This window comes from Sitophilus oryzae, unplaced genomic scaffold (genome assembly GCF_002938485.1).
Source record: "Sitophilus oryzae breed Bouriz unplaced genomic scaffold, Soryzae_2.0 scaffold_811_pilon_pilon, whole genome shotgun sequence".
In the NCBI taxonomy this organism is placed as follows: Eukaryota; Metazoa; Arthropoda; class Insecta; order Coleoptera; family Curculionidae; genus Sitophilus; species Sitophilus oryzae.
The window spans coordinates 1,327,874-1,339,936 of record NW_022147430.1 but is presented as its reverse complement, the minus strand read 5'-3'; the positions used below and the strand labels follow the sequence as shown (position 1 = coordinate 1,339,936).

Sequence of the window (12,063 nt, the reverse complement as noted above, 5' to 3'; positions counted from 1 at the left end):
TTCAAGTAGTTCGACGAAAGAACTGAGTAAACAATGTGCTCGTTACATAATCTAAAAATTAAATAGACATATACTATGAGAGGATAAAATATAATTTGCAATATTAATGGTATACTTTTTTTAATCAACTAGATTAAATGTTTCATGAACATCTTCTAATATTATAATTATGTACCATTTGAACTCATCTAAAATGTGTTTTTAACTGGAATAATAAATTACAATACAAGTTAGACCTTTTGCAGCAGATATCAAAAAAATTACTTTTTTATTTTTATTTTTAGAATTTTTACAAATTATACTTCCTAACACTTTTGGAATAATTAAATAATAAATTTTTCGTATAGTCGCTATTTAAACCTGTGTATTTGTATATATAGATTGTTACTATATTCTCCGATGGTGGCAGCACCGGCGGAGATTGCACCAAGCCTATAAGGACGCCTAGAGCAAAGATGTCTCATTTCTAGGTGGTGCTTTTCAGCTGTTGTTTCGCATACGATGGCGTCTTCCAATATTCAACCTGTAATAAGTTATCTTGGATTTTTTTTTGGTAAAGCAATCTCTTTCCTTCAGCGGAGTTTGTAACAGCTCTAGCCAGACGTTTAAAAAATCCAGACATTCCATTTTCAAGGTATTTTAATAACTTTGGTCATTTGAAAATAATCGTCATTAGACATGGGAATTCTAGTTCCTTGGGAGGAAGTAGTTCCTTAGTTCTAGACCCTCCAGAGGAATAGTTCATTAGATCTTTAGTGGACATTAGTTTCCGACTAACATTGACATCCCCATTGCTTGCTCACGGGTTTCGATATAAATCAGAACTATTCATAGTATGATCTGTATAATTTTGACCGATAACATACAGCTGGAACTCCACACTCCCGGTTAGCTTCGGTTTATTATCGCGCTGGCCGATCTGTCTGTGAACTAGTCTTTTAATTAGTTCCTTTAGTTCCTCCCAGTTCTTTTGATCCGGGACGCATTTTTACCGATCCTATCCACATTCAGCGCAGTGCCAGCGCAGTGGTCCGATTTGCCGAAGACGCCCGATCGTACAATTTACCAATCGTAAGCGGATTCAGCGCGCAGTGTTAAACGTTCATAGTATCGGTAGTAGTATTTGTCTTGTTTTGAAAGTGAACCATATCCTATATTACTGAAAGAAGGTGAACCATATCCTATATTACTTCCATTATTGAGATTCAAAATGAGTGAAATTAATAGGTACGTTTTTTGAATTTGATCAAGTTGCAAAATAAAAATAACTGAATTTAAAAGCCGTGAATGTTTTATATAGTCGATGTTCATACAAAATTTGAGTCAATTGACTATTAGAAGCATGTAAAAAAATGGATATGAAATTTTTCCAAGGCCACTAAGACGAACTGGATTGTATTTAGCAAATTTCCTATATTTCGTCACAAATTTCCCGACAGCAAAAGACACTTTTTTGGAGAAAAATATAAGTGCCAACATAATTGCCAAAATAAGGGTGACAAAAGTTCAAAAACCCGACAACGAAATCAAAACTGTAAAGCATTTGTTAACGTATTAAAAAAGATATTTATACAGGGTGAGTCTTAAATAAGTGCAAATATTTTCAGGGTTAGTAGATCCCGATAAGAAACATATTTTCTCTTTACCGTTTTTCAAATAAATCCAAAATAACCGAGCTATTTTACTTGTTTTTTGCTAAAATTTTGAGAACCACTGGATCTTTTCTGGGTTTCTTTCTTTTAAATTTAATCTACTACCTATGTTACCATATTATCAAGAAATGATGTTTTTTAACTAAAAACTAAAAAAAAATCTAAAATTTCAAAAAAAAAATTCATAGTTGTGTTCCTGAGGTCGAAATATACTACCCCTAAAAATATTTGCACTTATTTAAAACTCATATTAAAGATATGAGCTCATATACAGGGTGGTCCGAACTGTATTCCGGAAACTTCGGCAGCACATCTTGCAGATAAAAATAAGTAAAAAAGTTCGTATAAATGTATGTCCTAAAATGCTTACTTTCCGAGATACAGGGTGTAGAAGTTTCATTTTTTAAACGGTTTTATTTAGCTCGACCCGTACGGTATTTATTTATTTGTTTGGGTCAAAATTAGAAATTGAAATTTAAGTACCTTCCTGTTGTCAGATTGATCTGAAATTTGGTACACACCTTTAGTTCCGATGACAATACAATATAGTAATATCAATAACATTGTAAATCTTAGATGGCCGCCGGTACAAAAGGCGGATTTCATATTTTTCCACAACCCCCTCAATATGGGTATCAAATGAAAGGGCTACACTAGTAGAATACTGTGATTATGACAAAATTTAAAATCCAAGATGGACGTCGTTACAAAATGGCGTATTAGGTGAGGGCATGAGTAGTCGTGTCCAGAACAGTTGTGTCCAAGATTGTGTGACGTTAGAAGGACAGATAAAAAAAATAGGTGATTAGATGTACCTACGTAGTTAGCGGTAGCTTTACCACCCAAGTTAAGGTAATAGGTTAAAACGTGCTGAGGACTGTATGGCATTAGGGTGGCTAAAAATGTAATGTCGCAAGCGTTTTCCCCTCAAGATTGGGCGTTTGTTGTATATTATAGCCTTGCCCCTCTACTGGACCTCTGGGGGGTCGTCCATAAAATGCAGGGCAGCACAGTCGACCATGCAGTAGTGTATTTGGGCTCAAAATTGTTTGAGGAAGGGCAAGCATACGTGGCTCTAAGTCGAGTCAAGTCTCTGGAAGGGCTATGTATTGAGGAATTAGATTGTAATAAATTATCAGGTAAAAAACCATGTAATAATGATGCACTAAATGAATTAAATAGAATGAGGAATATTCGGTAGGCATTTCCGTTAAATACTAAAACTAGAAAACAAAAATCGGTAAAAAACTTTTAAGTTAAACGGTTTTATCTTATGTGCACTGAAAACTAGAAAATAATAACAATTAGGTATTTTGAACTTCTAGTTCAGAAATATTTTAGTACTAGGCAGAATAGCTTTTAGGCATATTAGACTAAAATAAAAACGTGGGCCCCTCTGAAATCCTACCTATGGCAAAGCATATCTTTATACTTTGGTAGATCATGAGCTCGGCGTTCGTTGGTGAAGCCGCCACGGCTGGTTATTGATTGTCAAAATCTCCAGTTACGATTATAGTAAGTCGATGCAATCCACACTTAGTATAGAAGAAAGTATTACAGCAATAGTTAATGGGCCCCACGTTTTTATTTTAGTCTAATATGCCTAAAAGCTATTCTGCCTAGTACTAAAATATTTCTGAACTAGAAGTTCAAAATACCTAATTGTTATTATTATTTTCTAGTTTTCAGTGCACATAAGATAAAACCGTTTAACTTAAAAGTTTTTTTTACCGATTTTTTATATTTCGATTTTTTTCCAAATAAATTATGAAATAACGTCCATATTTGGATGGAAATTGGTGTCTGGAAGTTTTTTGACATGAGAAATTTGATTTTGATGTCAATATGACTCCTACTTGTAGAGGGCGCCACCTACATGTGTTTTAACTGTTTTGAAGAGAGAAGATGTTGAACTTTTCGTCCGTACCTGTATAAAACTATTGAGTGAAAAAATATACATTTACGAAGTTTTGTACGTAAAAGATGTCTCTTGGTAAAAATCACGACGAACAACCGTTCTCAAGATATTTAGAATGAAAATAGTCAATACGTCATTATTGACAAAAAATAAACACGGTTGAGTAGAAAGTTACTTGACTGAAATAATAAATTTGGGAAATTTTTATTTTTTTAAATTAATCATAAACTTTTCAGCGAAAAAATGACGATAAAACAGTTTCTGTTGAACTTTTGGCACAAAAACATTTCAAATTTATGATTTCAGTCTCATCATCATCATCATGTAGCCATCGTTGTCCACTGCTGAACGTAGGCCTCCTCCATATTTCTCCATGTCTCTCGATTTTGGGCCGTCATCATCCAATTTCCAGCAATCCTCTTTACATCATCGGTCCAGCGTGTCGGTGGCCTGCCTCTGCTACGTTTATCTGCTCGAGGTCGCCATTCTAACAATCTTCTAGTCCACCTGTCTTTAGATGTTCTCGCCACATAACCTGCCCATCTCCATTTCATTCGAGTTACGTGTTCCACTATGTCTTTAATGTCTTTAATTCAGTCTAATAAGTATTTAGTCAACATGTTTTTATGTCAATGATGATAGGTATTGATAATTTCGATTCCAAATATCTCGAGAACCATTACTCGTAGCGATTTTTACCAAGAGACATTTTTTACGTAAAAAACTTCGTAAATGTATATTTTTTTACTCAGTAGTTTTATACAGGTACGGACGAAAAGTTATTACTCTTCAAACCAGTTAAAAAATATGTAGGTGGCGCCCTCTATAAGTAAGAGTGATATTGACATCAAAATCAAATTACTAATATCAAAAAACTCCCAGGCACCAATTTTCATCCAAATAATGACGTTACTTCATAAATTATTTGGAAAAAATCGAAATAAAAATGAAACTTTTACACCCTGTCTTTCCGAAACTAAGCATTTTAGGACATACATTTATACGAACTTTTTTACTTATTTTTATTTCCAGAATATGCTACCGAAGTTTCCGGAATACAATTCGGACCACCCTGTATAACAAGGATACAATAAAAAATAATGATCGGCTTTTAAAAGAAAATATTTTTTTTCGTATAACTTATCGTTAACTAGAAGACTAATATACCTAACTAATTTTATTTATGTTTGTACTAAAACTAGCAAAGATAATATCCGAGATAATATCTTAAACTTTACGATAGAGTCAATTCATAAAAAAATATTACACAATCGCTACACAGGGGTCGGGTAGATACCTCTCGAATTTCTACATTATATAAATCTGCACTCCGGTTACTAACGAGTTTATTCCTTTACTAACTTATTCAGCGCCTATTGACTTGAAGGTACATGCATCCTCACCACTACTATAATTTTCTGCGTTTGCGAAATATAGAGGAAAACTTTGTTCGAGGTGTCTAACAGACCTCTCTGTAGCCGCTAAGGGTTAAAAAACATCTAAATTTTCATATTAGAAACTTTTCAGGCTAGAAATAAGTTAGATGGAGGTTATTATGCTATTAAACGAATCCGACTGAACCCCAAAAATAAGGTATTAAGCAAGAAAATTGTAAGAGAAGTTACGCTATTGTCTCGATTGAACCATGAGAATGTCGTACGCTACTACAACTCCTGGATAGAAACGACAACGGTTAAAGGCGATGCCGAAGAAAACTCTAGCTTTAGCGCGACAACCACGGAAACTGACCAGAGAATGCCGAAGGTTGTAAGAAAAGATGACGTATGTATTATAAATTGTCGCGTTGAGGGCCCCCAACGCAAACTGCAAAACTTTGTAAAATGAAGGCATCACAAAGGAGAAAAATACTATTTTTCTCCTTTGTGATGCCTACATTTTAGAATTTTTGTGTTTTTTGAACAAGCGTTTTAAACGTGTTTAAAATAATTAGATTACTGTAAAAATGAACACGTTTAAATATTTCTTTAAAAGTGTTTTAATCATTTATGGTCTAGGTGTTAAGACTCTAAAGCTCTGACGACTCGTGTACTTGGCAAATAACTGTGATTGGCATACAAATAACTTAGAAACTCTAATAGATGCCCGACGCGGTAGGCCGAACCCTATATACCAATAACAAATGTTTGCCAAGTACATGAGTCGTCTGAGCGCGCCATATTATAAATGAAATAAAAAAATAAATGCCATATTACAAAAGAAAAACAAAGTAATAAAATAATAAATAAAAAATACTTCAACCTAATAATATTAGATTTTTCAATGTTTCGACAAGGTTTTATTTGAAAAAAATCGAGGCCTCTATTTTAATAATTTTGACTTTAAATTTTGAACACCCTGTACAATTAACAATTAAGATATTAAATACAGAATAACTGTAGCAAATATCGGGCGTTGTTTTGATTTCAGTTGGACGCCATTTTATATTTTTTTAATAAACTTTTGAAAACATGGTACAAAATATACCTTCTTTTATTTATTAATTTATTTCTCAGGGACAATGAACAATTGAAAGAAATCTAGTAATAATCTACGGTTATGTAAAGTGATCAGGAAGGAATTCAAACATTCAAAAATATACAGGGTGTTCCATTTAAAAAAAGTTGCCTCCGCCCATTCACTTTTTTGAGAATCCTGTACAAGTAAACCTATTGTTATGTTTTTCGTCGGTTCCGTGTGGATAGAAAGTCACAATTTATTTACACTAAGTAACAAACAACAACGATTAAAATACTTAAAGAACTATATACAAACTATTTATAACTATTTATCTAGAAAGAATTTATTTTGAATTTAGCGCGACAACTGTACTCGTCTATTTATTTCTGTCCTCCTCAGGCCCCAGCCGTCGGATTTTATACCCACAGCTAAAGAGTTCTCGAATAATCCATAGATCATTAGGTGCATAGAGAAGGTTTCGAATGTTCTCATATGTACTACTCTATTCCAGTGGAACTCGATTGTTCTCGAACGGTCGAATGTATCATTACGGTATCCATTCTTTAATGCGATATTAAGGTCATCTGGGGGCGGGACATATAGTTAGTTTAGGTCGAGTCCCACACGGGTCCGCAACAATATTTTCCTGAAATACGTCCCAGTAGACAGTTTAGGTGTTCATTTAAATGTTATCCTATATTCTTTATTATAGATGCTCTCTAGATGCCCAACGCACTATTGCAGAACTCTTTATACCGGGTGCGTCTCAAAAGTGGCTCACCATATACTCTATACTACTACTCACCTATAACTTTTTTTATTTTTTCAGATAAAAAAACGAGATTTGGTATGTTAGTATATGATATAAATTCGGATTGATTAGTGTATTCAATTGTTTTTAGTCACTTCCTGTTTCACCGGAAATGACTACAACTTTTGATCTTTAAATGGCACCCTCGGTATTTTTTACTTTATTCAATAGAAAATGACATTCTGAATAGATCTAATATCATATGTCAACTTTTGACATTCTCGCTTAATAAAAAATTGTATTTTAAAATTCAATCTAGAGTGCCATGGCTATGTTAAAGACCCTAATTTTTCATCAAGCAGCCTTGGAAAAAATATTTGATCGTCTAATGTTTTTAGTGTCTTGGCTTGGCCAATTAGAAAATGTTCAAATCGTATTTTTAATCATATCTCAATTTTTTCAAATGGAACGAGGGTGGCTCATTAGCTTATTTGGAAAAAGCATTTTTTTACGAATAATTTGATACCACACATTTGGTATTTCGAGTCAAATTTTCGTTACGAACCGCAAGTTATAATTTCAAATAAACCATATGCGACAATGTCAAAAGTTGACATATGATATGTCATTCTATTCAGAGTGGCATTTTCTATCGAATAAAGTAAAAAATACCGGGGGTGTTATTTAAAAATCAAAAGTTGTAGTAATTTCCGGTGAAACCGGAAGTGACCGAAAACAATTGAATACGTCAATCAATTCTAATTTATGTCATATACTAACATACCAAATCTCGTTTTTTAATTAAAAAAATAAAAAAGTTATAGGGGTGAGCCACTTTTGAGATGCGCCCGGTATATTCTGTCTTCAAACTTAGTATGTACCTAAAAAATTAATGTGTTAAGTTAACGTCTTCTTTACAACATTCAATAATAATTTATCTTTGAATTTTATTGATAGAAATGAGCTGTCACCCTCATATATCTTTTTGTTGGACAAATTATACCAACTCCATTTTATCATTGGTTAATTAGTTGCGTTATTGCAGTTTCTGTTGGGGTTTTGATTTGTTTGTTTATTATTGGCTAAGAGCACAATAATTGACTAAGGTACATTTTAGTTTACTTTAAATGACGACATAGAGAGATTAGCGCCTCCTATGAAGAATGTGGAAATCTCTATAACTTACGATAGTAAATCTCAAGCTCCTTATGATGAATCTTCTTCTTCTGACGATGATGATGAGGACGATGACGATGATTCTAGTAATGATGCTTATTCAAAATCCCCTGTTATAAAGTAAGTTTCATTATTTTTGTGTTTTCTCTTTTTAAAATATTATTTTGGGTATTTATTTATTTATTTGGAAAAAATATGCAGTTGCTTTGTCTTTTTTTGTTTGGTGTAGTTTCTCTAACTTTTCTCATAGTAATTACTTCTAACAATAAACAACGCAACGTACAATTATTTATTCACAATCAAAAATTACTGCATCTGTGGTTAAGTTATGTGAAAAGACTAGTATGCTAAACTTATTAACTAGCTTAACTAGTATATCGGGTGTTTCTCAAAACGTCCCTATGCATTTTTTATTTCTTTCAGATAAAAAAAAACGAGATTTGGTATGGTAGTAGGTGAACCCTATTTTATATTATTAACCCCTTTTATATTTAGCTTTTTGCGGTACCTCGTATATTTTACCTAATAATCGACCGTTCTCATACATATCAGCGACCCTGTATTTTGGAAATCAGAAGTATATTTATTTAACTAACTGGAGAATTGGATATAGAGCATTCTATTTAAAAAATGGAATTCTTGAGAAATTCTAAAACTTCTAATTTTTTTTTCTTAAACCAATATTTACGGAGATATATTAGCTAAAATATACCTTTAAAACTTTTTTTTACTTTTTTTATTAGATTTAGTACTACAAACTCCGATTCGGACAGTATCGAATTTGACAGAGGATCTGATGCCGAGTCGTCTAAAACTAGCGAGTCTAAAACAGCCAGTCTGTCTAAGTCAACTGCAGGTCCTGTTAATGATAGCTCTCAAGACATACTTTTACAACTCGATTATCTGTATATTCAAATGGAATTTTGTGAAAAGAGTACTTTGAGAACTGCAATCGATCGTGATCTGTATTTGGACCAAGACAGAGTATGGAGGTTATTCAGGGAGATTGTTGAAGGTGAGATATATCGAACAATTCTTATTATTTGCCTGGAAAGTATCAGTATTTTTTAATAATGTTACGTTTTTACTCAGTTCCGTGTGGTTAATTTAATTAAAGTCATTAATACAATTTATTTTTTCGCTAACGAATAACAAAACAAGAAACTATAGTCTGTCCAACGACAAGATCCTTGACAGTGATAGATGTGTCTGTCATTTTAATTTCAAAATAGTTTATTTTATTTTACAAAGAAGATTGTGAAAAAAACTATATAAAACTGAAAAAAAAAATTATATTTATCAATATAACTTATGTACAAATACAAATTTGTAATATTCCACAGGAATAAATAAAACAACATAAATAAAACAAACTATTTTATTAATAATAACACTTACCAAATTTTATACTTTAAATGTTGATTACTTAACTTTAATCTTAATTTTTTTAAACCAGTACCTTTTGACATTATTTTTCTGCAGTACTAAAATCCATTATTTACCTATCGTGTGGTAGCTATTTTACAGCTACTCCAGTAGTATATGTTTAATAAATTGTACTGAAGCTGTGGTTGGTTCCTTGTAAAACATCGTTGAAATATTAGTATTTTAATAAAACACGCTTTTAGATGTATCAAAAAACTTTTAATAAGAGTAACTTTAACTCTACATATATGTTTCGGCTTGTTAGGCCTTTTTCAAGAGTTTTTTAAGAACTAATCGTCTAACTACACTGTAACTATATATATATTTGCTATGGGGGTGGGTTCAGAGAGTTTACAATAGAGGTAATAAAAAATGTGTTTAGAAATCCTTGTTGGTAAAATAATGTTAACGACCAACAAGGATTTCTAAACACATTTTTTATTACCCCTATTGTAAACTCTCTGAACCCACCCCCATAGCAAATATATATATAGTTACAGTGTAGTTAGACGATTAGTTCTTAAAAAACTCTTGAAAAAGGCCTAACAAGCCGAAACATATATGTAGAGTTAAAGTTACTCTTATTAAAAGTTTTTTGATACATCTAAAAGCGTGTTTTATTAAAATACTAATAGTATATGTTTAGTACAATCCTTGTACCATATAGGAGACGCACTTATCTACGATGAGATGGTATACAAACTTTATTGATGGTAACTTTATTGGTGTATAAGACTTTCTGCTTGGGCAGCGAGTGTTAACTATAAATTGTGCTCTGGGTCTACAGTTAATTTTCCCTAGATTTTTTGTCCACTTGACTTCAAAAGACACAAAACATGTAATAAATAACAGGAATCAAAATGCATCATCTTTCAAAACGCAGATATTTGGCATAAGTTGACAAAAGCCCCAAAAAAGGCGAGTTCATACGCATCGACGCGCGACGTCCGTTTGTCGTTCATCGTTCCGTCAAACCAATAAAATTGAAATATGATCTGTCATTTTTGAAATAAACCAATAAAACTGCTTAAAAACAACAAGAGACGATGCATGACGTATTTATATTTAAACCCATCCATCTCTATCTATTCAGCCTCTTCGGTCCATCGTTGGACATAGGCCTCCCCCAATCTCTTCCACTCTTCCCTCTCTGTCGCCGTGCTCATCCATCTTGTGCCTGCATGTTTCCTCAGATCGTCCGCCCATCTCATCTGAGGTCTTCCTCTACTTCTTCTATTCTCGCAGGGCCTCCAGTTCACGATGCATTTGTTCCATCGATCATCCTTTTGTCTGACTTTGTAAACCGGCAAACTTCCATTTCAGTTTTGCTACTTCACTTCTAACATCCCTTACTTTAGTTTTTCCTCTGATCCACTCATTCCTTTTTCTATCTGCCAGCCTTACATGTCTTTCCATAGATCTTTGAGTACCTTATCCATATTTGATTTTGTCAATGTCCAGGTCTGGGATCCGTAAGTAAGTACAGGGAGTACACATTGATTATATACTTTGGTTTTGAGGTACTTTGGATATCTTTTGTTTTTTAATATGTAACTTAATTTTCCAAATGCTGCCCAGGCCAGTCTTACTCGTCTCTTTATTTCAGCTGTTTGGTTTTCTTTTCAGTTTAATCATTTGTCCCAGATATATATATATATATATATATATATATATATATATATATATATATATATATATATATATATATATATATATATATATATATATATATATATATATATATATATATATATATATATATATATATATATATATACTTCAACTTGTTCTATTTTTTCTTGGTTTCTTCTGGTTGTTATGTTTTCATCGGTGTTTGTTATGACTTTAGTTTTAGTGTAGTTCACATTTAGGCTTATTCTTCTAGCTGCTGTATCCAGTTCTTCCAGCATTTCTACCCGTTCTTCTTTCTTTTCTGTTATTAAGGCGATATCATCCGCATATTTTAAGTGATTCAAGTATTGTCCACATATTTTGATACCTTTTTCTTCCCAGTCTAAATTTTTGAAAACGTTTTCTAATGCCTGATTAAAGAGTTTAGGGGATGTTGTGTCACCCTGTCTACCTCTTCCTATGCGAATTGGCTTTGTTCCTTCGTGGATTTTAATTGTTGTTGTTGCTTCGCTATATATGTTGGCTATTAAGTCTGCGTATCTGTAGTCTATCCTGCTATTTATTAACGAAGTTTTAACTGCCCAGTGCTCAATACTATCAAAAGCCTTTTCAAAATCTACAAATGCAATATATATAGTGGGAAGTTGTATTCGTTGGCTCGTTCTATTAGTATTTTCATAGTTAATAAGTGGTCAACCGTACTGTATCCTTTTCTGAAGCCTGCTTGTTCTTTTGCTTGGTATCCGTCAAATTTTGTTGTTAGTCTATCGGTTAATATTTTCGTGAAGAACTTATAAATTACGTTAAGGAGTGTTATAGGACGATAGTTTTGTAGATCTGCCCTATCACCTTTTTTATGTAGGATGATGGTTATGGATTCCTTCCAGTCGTTTGGGATTATTTTTTCTATGAGGATTTTATTCAGGAGAATATAAAGAGTATTAACTACAGCTTTTCCGCCGTACTTTAGCATTTATGTTGTTATTCCGTCTTTTCCAGGTGATTTGTTGTTTTTCATTTTCTTCAATGCTCTCTTTATTTCCGATTTGCTT

General features: G+C 32.7%; 1 protein-coding gene across 3 annotated transcripts in view; it reads left to right on the top strand.

The window, feature by feature from the left end:
- The window catches only part of LOC115889155 (eIF-2-alpha kinase GCN2), a 103,209-nt gene that overhangs the window by 35,696 nt on the left and 55,450 nt on the right, over window positions 1–12,063 (top strand). For all 3 annotated transcript variants that reach the window (XM_030909098.1, XM_030909097.1, XM_030909096.1), the window contains exons 10-12: window positions 5,098–5,352; window positions 7,896–8,074; window positions 8,698–8,969. In XM_030909098.1, coding sequence (XP_030764958.1) covers window positions 5,098–5,352; window positions 7,896–8,074; window positions 8,698–8,969 — 706 coding nt within the window. The remainder of the gene's footprint in view (window positions 1–5,097; window positions 5,353–7,895; window positions 8,075–8,697; window positions 8,970–12,063) is intronic.